Consider the following 13,121-nt stretch of genomic DNA (forward strand, 5'->3'; position numbering starts at 1 on the left):
GGCTAATTTTTTATTTTTTATTTTTAGTAGAGACGGGGCTTCACCATTTTGTCCAGGCTGGTCTCGAACTCCTGACCTCAGGTGATCCACCTGCCTCAGCCTTTCAAAGTGCTAGGATAACAGGGGTGAGCCACCGTACTCAGCCTGTTTGACTCTTTAAAAAAAATAATCCTGCAAGAGATGTTTGGAAACGTGATACTTTGAGTATCTTGTGGCTGTCTCCTTCATAATATTCATAGGCTAAACCAACTTAAAATGTCACCAACAGACAAAATATGCCTAACTAGAATTATCTAACCACAAATTCTTAACTACTAACGGTAAAACTTTCTGAGGCTGAACTCCAGACTTACAGAGACTAATCATTGCATATCATGAAATGGAGAATTGCTGGTTTAAGACCATACTGGCCTTGAGATGGACTGCAACTAGCCTACAAGAATTAACAGACGAATTGGGTGCTTTCATTTAGAAGCATGGTTGTGCCACTGGGTTGAATGGAACTTAACTTTCTGTGTGGTTCTTCTCTCTCTGCAGGGCACGTGCACATCACAGATTTCAACATTGCTGCGATGCTGCCCAGGGAGACACAGATTACCACCATGGCTGGCACCAAGCCTTACATGGGTATGGGTTTCATGAGTGGCTTTTGTTTTTCATTCCTGTAAACACAATCTATTATAGGTGGAATCATCTGGGACTTGAAGCTGGAACTGATAAGTTCCTGTCTGACTTTATCTGTGGAGCTTCTGATTTCATGGGTCTTCTCCACTAGCAAGCACCCAAGATGATGTTGATAGGAAAGGACCATTGATTACATTTTGAAAACTTATTTCATGAGTCAAGGAAGACCATTTGTACCCACTTCCTAACAAAATATTAACTAATTCTTTAAATACCTACTAACTGTCTCTGTGTGCTTAGCACTGTTTCAGATGCCAGTGACCCTGTAGAAAGCAACACAAACAAGGTCTTCAGCTCCTAGAGCTTACATTCTAGTGGGAGCAGATTTATTAAAAAAAAAAAAAAAAAAAAAAAAGAACCAAACAAGGCGGGGTGCAGTGGCTCAAGCCTGTAATCCCAGCACTTTGAGAGGCCGAGGTGGGCGGATCATGAGGTCAAGAGATTGAGACCATCCTGGCCAGCATGGTGAAACCCCGTCTCTATTAAAAATACAAAAATCGGCTGGGCATGGTAGCACACGCCTGTGGTCCCAGCTACTTGGGAGGCTGAGGCAGGAGAAGCACTTGAACCTGGGAGGCGGAGGTTGCAGTGAGATGAGATTGTGTCATTGCACTCCAGCCTGGCGACAGAGCGAGACTTCGTCTCAAAAAAAAAACAAAACAAAACAAACAAACAAAAAAAAACAAAAAAAGACAAAGAAGTAGGAAACAGTAATAAGCAGAATGGCAATAAGTGGCAAAGTATTATTTTAACCATTATTTACATAATACTGCATTACATGCATAGAGCTATAAACTTTACAAAATGCATTCCCAGCTATAATTTTAGATTTACTCATAGTGCCATAACAATCCCATGAATTCTTCTTTTTAAAGATAAGGAAATTCTGGAGCTGGATGCTGGCATCCATCTGTGGTCCCAGCAACTTTAGAAGCCAAGGCAGGAGGATTGCTTGAGTCTAGAAGTTGAAGGCTGCAGTGAGCTATGATCATGCCACTATACTCCAGCCTGGGTGATACAGTGAGACTCTGTCTCTAAAAGCAAATAAATTATTAAATAAAATAAATAAAGGTGAGGAAATTCTGCCTCAGAAAGTTTAAATGTCTTTGTAGTATCTTGTGTGTAGCGAGGTGAGGAACTTGTTTTTGCCTTGACAATTCAGCATTTACTAAGGGGTGACCAAAAAGATAGTGTTAGATGCAAAATTGTCAGTCGGTTTCACGTTTAGTTGTGGTAACAAATCAACTACAAACTCTAAGTTCACCTGTTGGGAGCAGCCATCTCTACATAGACACCAGAACTAGTTTTTAGCAGAACTAGCGTTACTTCCTGTCCAACCCCAACAATGTAAGGAGAGAGCTAGTGCCCTTGAGGGGCACACAGTGTTCAGAAAGAGGGAGTTCTCCCTCCCTTCTCCCTGTGGTTGCTCCTAAGGCAAGTGAGTTAGATCTCAAAAGAATTATCTGTAAATTATTAGAGTGACTGCAAGAAGAGATACCTGGAATTTCATTCTTGGTTAGATATTTGTGTAGTTACTGGACTTGCTGACTGGTCCTGGAGTTAACACAGCCTGGTTGGCCATGGAAGGTTGATGAGTTTGGGGGCTAGTCTTTCTGGGGATCATAGCAGCAGGAGACAGGTATGCAGTGAATGTGACTGTGCTGGGGAGAAGGGAGGTGGATTAGCTATAGGCTGTGATCCCGCTTCACATGGGACCCTCCAAGGCCCAGGAGTATAGCCTGGAAGGGAGGGAGGCTCCTGTCAGTGTGACTTCCTGAAAACACCACAAGTCCCAGTAGAGCTCAACATATCAGAATTACTGAGAGTGGAGCCTAGGCATAAGGTGGTTGAAAGCTCTTAGCGTAATTCCTCTGTGTAGCTAGGATTCACAACTTCTGCCACAGACCCCTAAAGGGAGATTACTCTGCAGGGGTAGCACATGTGTGAGGACCCCTCTGCCTCTACTACCCTTCTTTCATGTCCTAAAACAAATAGTGCTTTCTAGGAAAAGGTAGAAGGACATGTGTGAGAGCCAGATCAGTCCTCCACCTCCATTCCGGGGTGGCTGAAACCAGTCCAGCGGAGTGGGTGAAGGAGCTTTGAATCAGATATAAGAATAGTTTTAAAATTCACAGAACTGAATTGTAAAGCATCTAAAGTAAATGTAGTAAGCAAATACGACTAAAACTTACTAGGCAACAGACTGAGCTATCATTAGGCGAGCTCCTTACCCAGCAAAAACAAGGAGTTAGACACTGCACAGTTGCTGTCAGATGATAGACTAAAAACTACTCATGCTTGGCGGGGCACGGTGGCTCACGCCTGTAATCCCAGCACTTTGGGAGACCGAGGTGGGCGGATCATGAGGTCAAGAGATTGAGACCATCCTGTCCAACATGGTGAAACCCCGTCTCTACTAAAAATACATAAATTAGCTGGGCATGGTGGCGTGCATCTGTAGTCACAGCTACTCGGGAGGCTGAGGCAGGAGAATCGCTTGGACCCTGGAGGCAGAGGTTGCAGTGAGGCGAGATTGAGTCACTGCAGCCTGGCGACAGAGCGAGACTCCATCTTAAAAGAAAAAACAAACAACAATAACAACAACAACTACTCATGCTTTACCCTAATTAGTTAAGATGCTTAAAGCAGGTGATGTTGCTGTTTCAACTGGTGGGATTAAGTCAGGGGTGGAATGAATTGTATGGTCAGAGTAATTCGAAGGCAAAATATTTCAGCTTGAAATCAAGGACAAGAGCAATGCCATTTTCTTTTAATATTTCGTTCTCTTCCCCCATGTAACTAAAGAGAGAGAGAGAAAGGAAAAGAGACCCGCTACATGCAGAGCCACCTCACTTTCCAACAGAAATCTTCTATAAGAAAAAAAAAAAAAAGAGCCTTATTTTCTATAATATTTGAACAACTGCAAATTTCATGGCTTCCAATTAGCAGTGGGGGGAATAAATCTCTTTTGTCACTTCTAAAATAATGGACACATATAATTCAGCCTATTTTCTGCCTAAAACCGATGGTACTCAGATGATAAAAAAGCATATCCAAGCCTGCTGCTCTGATGAGTTTATTCTCCAGGTTTCCTGGGTTTCCATATTAAGGGCTATTTTCTTGGAGCCAAATCAGAAAATGTGCATCTGGGTTTCCAGGGTTGGTTTCCATGGTGAGAGAAGTACGAGGAGGCCACCTTTCTTTCCTCTCCCCAGTGGTTTTAAGTATAATATCTGTATAATGTAATTTTTTCAAAGTTGGCATTTCTAGTCTTCTCACAAGATAGAACTGGGGAATTGGAATCTAGGAAAAATTGTATGCACCTTCCACTTTTACCCTTGTAATTAACAATGACTAATATTTCTTGAAATCTTTCCCCGGACCAGACAAGGTGTTAAATGTTTTACATTCATTTATTCATTTATTTTTCTCAGCAGCCCTATGGGGTAGACTATACTTATCACTATTTTATAATGAGAAAAATCAGAAGCTAAATAATCTGGCCAAGATCACATGGTTAATAACTGAAAAGTCTAAATTTAAATCAAGCTCTGTATGATTTGAGAAATCAAGCTTTTTCTTAAAAGGAAGTTTAGCAAGAAATAAAAATATATATTTGTAAATATTTTTATCTGTGGTTTTTAAATGGTTCTGAGTCAACTTAGTTAGGCTAACATATTGCAAATGTTTCTTGCCTTATTCCAAAATGATTATGTGATTGCCACACTCCACCTTTTGAATAGGAGTCTTTTGCAGAGGTATTGTAGGTAGAAGTCTGCTGTCTCTTTTTAAAAATTATGCTCCCAATGATTTGGTAGAATCTACCGAATCTATCAGCACCCATTTTATATTGCTTCCATAGGATACTAAGTAGCAATTCACCAGAAAGAACAAAAAGAATTCTAAAAAGAAAAATAACTAACAAAAATACTGAATGAAGATTGGAGAAATGTTCGTCTACTAACACAAGATGTTGAGCATATTTTAAATCAGTTCCATAGCTCTGTAAATAATAAGACAGTATGCCAGTTCTTCACCACCTTCGATCCAGCAAGGAAGTTTTGCTTTTTACAATTTATTGTCTTCTACCTCTATGCTCCCTCTGGTCCCTCCATTATTCCTTCTCTCTTCTCCTTTGCCTGTGTGAATATAATCCAGATTACTTAGAGTTAACCAATTAAAACACTCTCCTCCAAATTATATATATATATGTATGTGCATGTGTGTGTGTGTGTATATATATATATAAAATAAGTTCACTATGGACTAGTAAGCAAAAGGAAAGTAAATTAATCCCTTTGCCAATAGATATTTATGGTTTATTTCCAGACCTTTTTTCCTAAGCACAAACACACACTGTTTACGTTTTTAAAATATTTGATCATGCTAAATGTAACCTAAATCTTCATTTTATAATGTAATAATAATGATAGCATCATATATTGAACATTTATTGTTCCAAGCACTTTGCTAAGTTTTTAACATTTATTATTAAACTCTCAACCCCATAAAAGAGGTTTTACTATTGTTTTGATTTTATACGTTAAAAAAAATCAGGCCCAGAGAGAGAGTAAGTCATGTGATCATAATCACACAGCAAGTGATTGGCAGAGCATGAAATTAAACCCAAGTCTAGAAGCATGCAGTGCCTGAGACATGGATGATGATGTGACAAATGATGAAGGTAGAATGGCTGACATTGCTGAGCTCTTCCTAAATGTTAAGCACCGTTCTAACTCCATGCATTATGTCATTTAAACTAAAAACAATTCTGTGGGACCAGTACTATGGTTACAGTTTTGTTACAGTATAATATATTAACATATAACTATTGTAGTATATTGTATATACAGTACTATTGTTATAGTATATATTGTTCTCACTTCAGAAAGTAGCAGACTGAAAGGTTAAGAAACTTGTTGAATGTGAAGCTGGAGACAGTCACAGGGCTCTGATGCCAGAGCCCTAACTCTTTACATGCTGCAATACTGTCCCTTTGTTCATGTCAATAAACATGCCTCTGTTAAAAATGGAAACCCACTTCTCTTAATCAGTTTTTTATTGTTGAATATTAGGTTGTTTCTCATTTTGAAATACAGGTAGAGCATCCCAAATCCAAAAATCCCAAATCCAAAATGCTCCGAAATCCAAAACATTTTGAACGCCAACATGACGCTCAAAGGAAATGCTCATTGGAGTATTTTAGATTGATTTGGGGATTTGGGATGGTCAACTAGTATAGTGCAAATATTTCAAAATCTGAAAAAATAAATTGAAATGCGGAACACATCTAGTCCCAAGTATTTCAGATAGGGGATACTCAACCTGTACATTTAAATTTGTAGTAAAAATCCTGTTAGCAGAATTATGTCCTGGAACTTAGTTATTTCTTTGTGATAAATTTTCATTCAAAAATGATAATGTGTTCTCTTACTGAAGTTTACTCAAAGAAAATTTTGTGTTCTCACCACAGAAAACGGTAATGTGGGTAATGTGAGGTAATGCACATGTTAGTTAGCTCTATTCAGCCATTCTACAATGTATTTATTTCAAAACATAGTGTTGTATACAATATATGCAATTTTTATTTCTTAATTAATTAATTTGATTAGTTAAAAGAGCAAAATAATTTCTGGTCAAAGGCTTTACATGGTAATATATTTCTGTTCTGAAAATTCATATCGATTTGTACTTGCTCTGGAAGTGTCTGAAGATATTCATTTCCCTGCATTCTCATCAGTGCTACACTATCAATATCTTTAATTGTCCCAAAAAAGATAAGTAATAATGATACGCATTATAACATCACCACAGTATTTCTTTGACTTCTTTTGTCAATTGGCTGTTCAAATTATTTGCTCCTTTTCTATTAAGGTGTTAATACTTTTATCCTATTCCAATAGTTCTTATTAATTATGTAAATAATTCTTACCTTTTGTGTATTTGGAATATGAAATCCTAGTGTATCATATTTGTTGTACATTTCATTACAAATATAATTTCTCATTTTTAATTTGTTGTTTTATGGCCTATTTTTGACATGAAAAGCTTGCTAAAAATATTATCAAGCCAGTTGTCTTTTTACTTTATGTTTTCTAACTTTGATGCTATTCTTAGCAAGGCCTTCTTACCAGATTTTAGATGTGTTTTCTTAATATTTTTATTCTGATTATGCTTTCATTTTTTTTACTTAACTCTGTTGTATATTATTTTGACTGAACATATGTGGCAAGGATCTGACTTTATTTTTGTATGATTATTAAATAATTGTTTTGAGACTATGTATTAAATAAGTCCCTTTCCATGCTGATTTGAAATATGTTCATCATAAACTAAATACATTTTTGTACTAACATCTATATTCTGTAGATTTCAAATCTTGTAGCTTTATAGATTAATACATGGGATGCAGGACTCTCTCTTCATTCTTTCCCAAAAATATTACTTCCACAATTTTTTTTCTTGTAGATGAAATTTAGGATCATTTTTGTAAAGTTCCATGAATTAATTCCATTAAATGTATAGATTAGTGTTGGGTCCCTTTCTTTATGTCCTGACCAAAATTTACTATCCATGTTTTAAAAAAATCTAAAAACCAAATGATGGAAATCCAAATATCTAATAAACATATTAAAATGTGGTCAAGCTTATTAGTAAACAAGACAATGCCAATTTAAACCACAGTGAAATACTATTACACACTCCCCAGATTGGCAATAAAGGGTCAGTTATTCCCAAGTGTGGGTAAGGATGTTCAACAAAAGGAACCCTGATCTAATACTGGTCATAGTGTGAATTTATACATCACTTTGGTAAACAGTTTGGTGTTCTCTAGTACACAGAAAAGATACACATTCCTATCACCAACAGTTCCCCTGCCAGGAATGCACTCTAAAGAGATATGCACTTATAGGAGTCTTACATGTATAGGAATGTGCATTGTTCACAATAGTCCCAAACTGAAAATAACGCAAATGGCTATCAACAATGGGATAAATAGGTAAATTACAGTATATTCATATAGCACTAAAAGTGAACAAACTCAACTACATGGAGCAAGTTGTATAAATCTTATACACATACCATTGAGTAAGAAAAGTAAGACACCAAAGAATACAAGGAATACGATTTGATTTAATAGGATTTAATTTAATGGAATTTTATAGAATACAAGGAACAGATTTTTTTTGTTTTGTTGATGTTTCCTTTATTATAAAGCACTGAAACAAATAAATAGGTAGCTAGGCAATTTATCCACAGTTTCTGGGAGCTATTTAAGATAGGCAAAGCTAAACTATTGTCTAAAAATATGTACATAGAGATTGATCTATATAGAAAAACAAGAAAATTATTAACATAAAATTTAGCACAGTGACCTCTAGGTTTATAAACAGAATGGGACACAGTGATGGGGACAAGATTCTATTTCTTGATCTGTATTATGATTATATGGACATTTGCTTATAACTCTTTGTTAAATTCTGCAGTGTTTTGTTTACTTTTCTGAATATATGTATAGAAATACTTAAGGAACAATACCAAACAAAATACTCAGTGGCTTTTTTGAAGGACACCTAGCCCTTCTCCAACTCTCTTAGTACTCTCTTAGGTGCAGGGAATCTTCTTGAAGGGTTGGTGAAAGCCCTTCAATATCTTCCTGCTCCGATTTCTCAGCTATTTGAGGGCTCAAAAGAATTACTCACCTGTTATGTTTTTGTATGTTGTCATAAAGTTTCTTCTTAATGTTCCACCAAAATGCTTCAATGCCTTGCATACCATGAATATTTGCTGAATGAATAAATGTGTATTAAAATGTTTTCATGCCTGAAAATAGACCAGGTAGAAGAGGATAAAAAGGAATACTGGATAAATAAAGCTGGAGGAAAGAAAGAAAGTGAAAAGAATATTCATGTAAACCCCAAGGATAATCCAATATGACAGATACATACCTTTTTAGAGTAATGTTTATTCTATAGGCATTTTCTTAGCACAGTGGCTCTGATTATCCCTCAAAGTTCTTTGTAGCTTCTCTAAGTGACGTGTCTGTCACCCGTCACCTGGGGGACTATCTGATATGACTTGTTGTGAGATACTGAGAAGGGAAAGCAGAAATGTAGTCCATCCTATCTGTGGGAGTAGTGTGGGGTCAGGGCCATTATCTCCCAAATTGCATTGGGAGCTGTAACTTGCAGAAAGGATGCAGTGATGCATGAGAGGTGAATGCTCTAGGGAAATAGCCCTACTTATTCCTGCTGCATCAAGCTCTTATAGTCAGGGCCAGTCTTGGGCATTGGGATGTAAACACTCTACCTCTCTACTTGGATGTCATCCACAGGATTTTACTTAAAAAGAACATGAGTGCACTGGGTAGGGCAAACCTGTGTGTGCAGGACCCATGTCATACCAGTTTCCTTTGCCCAGAACCAGCACTTTATACAGGAGGCTTGGGATGAGTCGTACATATCTTTCAACCAGGTCAATTATTATGAATGTTTGCCTCTCTAGAAGCATACCCAATGTTTCTCAGCACTTTATAAGTGCTAGGCATCATACTGAGACTTTGACATGGATTATCACTGTTAATTTCTAACTCTATAAAGATTGCCTTATTGGCTGGGTGCAGTGGCTTACACCTGTAATCCCAGTACTTTGGGAGGCCAAAGCAGGTGGATCACCTGAGCCCAGGAGTTCAAGACCAGCTTGGGCAACATGGCAAGACCCTGTCTCTACAAAAAACACAAAAATTTTACCGGATGTGGTGGTAGCCACCTGTAGTCCCAGCTACTCGAGAGGCTGAGGTTGGAGGATCACTTGAGTCTGGGAGGTCGAGGCTACAGTGAGCCATGATTGTATCACTGCAATCCAGCCTGGACAATGGAGTGAGACCCTGTCAAAAAAAAAAAAAAAAAAAGAAAGAAAGAAAAGAGGAAGATTGCCTTATTGTTCTGATTTTGCTGTTTCTCAGACTCTGCCAACTTTCTCAAGGTCACAGTAAGTGGTGAAGGTAGAATTTGAACCCAGACAGCACAGCTGCAGAGCTAATGATCACAACTATTGCTTGAGCAGTTGATTTGTTCATTCATTCAACAAATTTCTCTCCAGTGATTCTGAATGCAAGATTCTGTACTAGACAGTAAGAATATAGTGGTAAGCATGCAGAAGCATTCCCTGCCATTGCTTTGTGCTTCATTCTCCCTATTACATCCCTCAGGAATTAGGTTTATTCTCAGAAGGGTAAGTAAAAGGTTCATGGTGTGTCAAAGTGCTTAGAGAATGCATAACTTGGGGGTCCTCTCTGGGGGTAAAATTGACTGTAGCTCTGCCTTCCATTGGAATCAATTGAAAGAATTATAGTCAGAAAGTGTAAAGAACCCACAGCTACTGTAAAACCTTACACGCTCCAGAATGCTCGCTCCCTCTTTTCTCCCTCCCTCATCCCCAATAGATGGCTGCAAGTGTTTCCCTTGCTGCTTCCAGGTGACTCTGAGACAGAGAGATTATCCAATGTATGCTCTACCAAATTCTGAGCATTGTCTGCAAATGTTATAGAAATTTACATACTTTAGTTCAAACCTTCCCAATCAAAACAAATAACATCTTCTTAGCCTTCTTGATTTCAGGGCGAGCCACATATTTGAGGCCCAATAGGACCCACATTTTAATCAGTGCATGATCTAAATAAGAGAAGAGTTTACCCATGAAGGCCTATGCGTGCCTGTGTGTGTTGGCTGATGAATGAGGCTACTGAGAGAGATTAGAAAATCAGAAATGTTTGCCTGCTGAGAGCAATCTAGCAATGGATGATAAACATCCATCAAAGTGTTTATATTTTTTATCCTGGTAATTCTCCTTTGGAGGAACATGTTGAGAAAATATAATATTAACGTCTCAGGGAATGAAACGGGTCTAATTTTTCGTGTTTTTCAGCACCCGAGATGTTCAGCTCCAGAAAAGGAGCAGGCTATTCCTTTGCTGTTGACTGGTGGTCCCTGGGAGTGACGGCATATGAACTGCTGAGAGGCCGGGTACTGTAGTATTGCATTTCCTCTTTGGTTATTTTTCCAGCAAGTTCTATTTTAGAATGAAAGAATGTGTTGTTTGCTAAGAACCAATCGGTTCACTTGAAAGCTGAAATCGACTATGCCATGTGATGTTGATAACACCCCTTGAGATTTCTGCACAGGTTAATTCATTTGTCCCGCATATGGGACCAACCAAGTCAATTAACATTAAATTACACAGTTAAAAGTAAAGGAATAATATGGATATGATAAACTCCCAAAGAGGAGAAATCAATACACCTCACTAAATATCTTGTGTAAATATCTGTGTTTATTTAAAGAAAGTTCATTTTGCAGTCACAGTACAGGACTCTAATTCAGACATACCTCACCAAGGCTAGTGTGAATTATTAATACAACACAATTCATGCTCTGTCGTGTTGGATTTCTATCACTTGGCTCCTGGGTTCTGGGTTCAGTGACAAATTAGAGTCATTTCCTTTTAAAGGAACATTTCTTAAACTAAGAAACTCATTTCTAGAAAAAAGAGATGAAAAGAAAACAAATATGCTGAAACATATTTTATACAATTTGTGCAAACTATTACATAATGGAAATACGCTCCTAAGGTTATATCTTAGTCATCTCTGCTTACCATAATAAAATACTATAGACAGGACGGCTTAAATAACAGACATTTATTTTCTCGGTTATGGAGGTTGGAAGTACGAGATTAAGATGCCAGAATGGTCGGGTTATGGTGAAGTCTCTTTTTGGCTTGCAGACAGCAGCCTTTTTCCTGTGTCCTCACATGGCAGAGAGAGATCTTTGTCTTCTTATAAGTCCACTAATCCCATCATGAGGGACCTACCCCCATAAACTAACCGAATCCTTATTCCCTCTCAGAGGCTCTGTTTCCAAATACCATCACATTGAGGGTTAAGGCTTCAACTGAATTTTGAGTGGGACACAAACATTCAGTCCATGACGTTCTATCCTTGACCCCTCCAATATTCTTGTCCTTCTCACATGCAAAATACATACATTCAACAGTCCCAAAAGTCTTAACTTATTCCCGTATCAACTGTAAAGTCCAAAATCTCATCTAAACATCATAGAAATTGTGTATGGGTGAGACTCAAGGTATGATTCATCCTAAGGCAACATTTCTCCTCAGCTGTGAACTGATAAAAGCAGACAAGTGGCGAGGCACTGGCTCATGCCTGTAATCCCAACACTTTAAGAGGCAGGAGGCAGGAGGATTCCTTGAGCCTAGGAGCTCAAGGAATATAATATCCAGCCTGGGCAACATGGGAGACCCTGTGTGTAAAAAACCATTTTTTTTCTAATTAGCCAGGCATGGTGGGGCATGCCTGTGGTCCCAGCTACTCAGGTGGTTGAGGTGAGAGGATCACTTGAGCCCAGGAGGTAGAGGCTGCAGTGAGCCATGATCCTGCCACTGCACTACAGCCTGAGCTACAGATGAGACCCCATCACTAAAAAAACAAAAAACAAAAACAAGCAAGTTATGTGCTTCCAAAATACAATGGTACCATAGCTGTGGGATAGACAATCCCATTCCAACATTTCAAAAGAGAAATGGGAAAGAAGGAAGGGGCATCAGCTCCTAAACAAGTCCAGAACATATCAAAGCAAATTCTATTATGGCTTAAAACTTGAGAATAGTCTTTTTGGTTTGTTGGTTTGCCCTCTAGATCTACATGGGCATGGGAGCATCACTCTCATGGGTGGCGATGGGGAGAGGGGACTTGCTTAAATGGCTCTATACAAAGGCACTACCCACATGGCTCTCTGTGAAGACTCTGCCTACACAGCTCTGTTGGGTGGTAGTCCTGCCGTTTGAAACTGAGGTGGAGGCAACCCTGCTCCCCAAGCCAGTGCACTCTGGACGTGTAATGGGAATGGCAGCCCTGATGATATCTGAATCACCTTCATGATCCTTCTTCCTTTTACTTGAAGGATATCACGTGTTCACAGCTGGATAGCATTACGGTCCCAGCCCGTAAAGTCCAAGAAGTCTGACAGCCTTTCTTCATTCCGTGCCACCTTCTCTATCTCCTTAAATTCAAACTGGCGGCATCTGCTAGTATAATCCCTTTTTTCTTTCTGGCTTCTGTTGAGATAACTAATTAAGTTCATGAGCTATGCCCTCTATGTCTATCAACTGGTTGTTCAGCTACACTCTAGTGTTCTCTTCCGAACAGTCTTGCTCATTTTCTGCAATATGGATAGAAATCTTCAATTTCGGGTTGCTTTTTGCTTAACTATTTTTTCTCCAATTCAAACATTCCCTTTCACATTTTACTATAAGCAGGCAGGAGGAAGCAAGTTACTCCTTCAAAGTTTTGCTTAGAAATCTCAGCTGGCCTGGTGCAGTGGCTCATGCCTATAATCCCAGCATTTTAGAAGGCTGAG

At 38.5% G+C, this 13,121-nt stretch overlaps 1 protein-coding gene across 1 annotated transcript in view; it reads left to right on the forward strand.

Moving 5' to 3' along the window:
- LOC105538921 (serine/threonine-protein kinase 32A) overlaps nt 1-13,121 on the forward strand; it is a 55,429-nt gene that overhangs the window by 18,410 nt on the left and 23,898 nt on the right. The window contains exons 2-3 of the mRNA XM_011978951.1: nt 538-627; nt 10,612-10,709. Of these exons, the coding sequence (XP_011834341.1) occupies nt 538-627; nt 10,612-10,709 (188 nt within the window). The remainder of the gene's footprint in view (nt 1-537; nt 628-10,611; nt 10,710-13,121) is intronic.

This window comes from Mandrillus leucophaeus, unplaced genomic scaffold, assembly GCF_000951045.1.
Source record: "Mandrillus leucophaeus isolate KB7577 unplaced genomic scaffold, Mleu.le_1.0 Scaffold1036, whole genome shotgun sequence".
NCBI lineage: Eukaryota > Metazoa > Chordata > Mammalia > Primates > Cercopithecidae > Mandrillus > Mandrillus leucophaeus.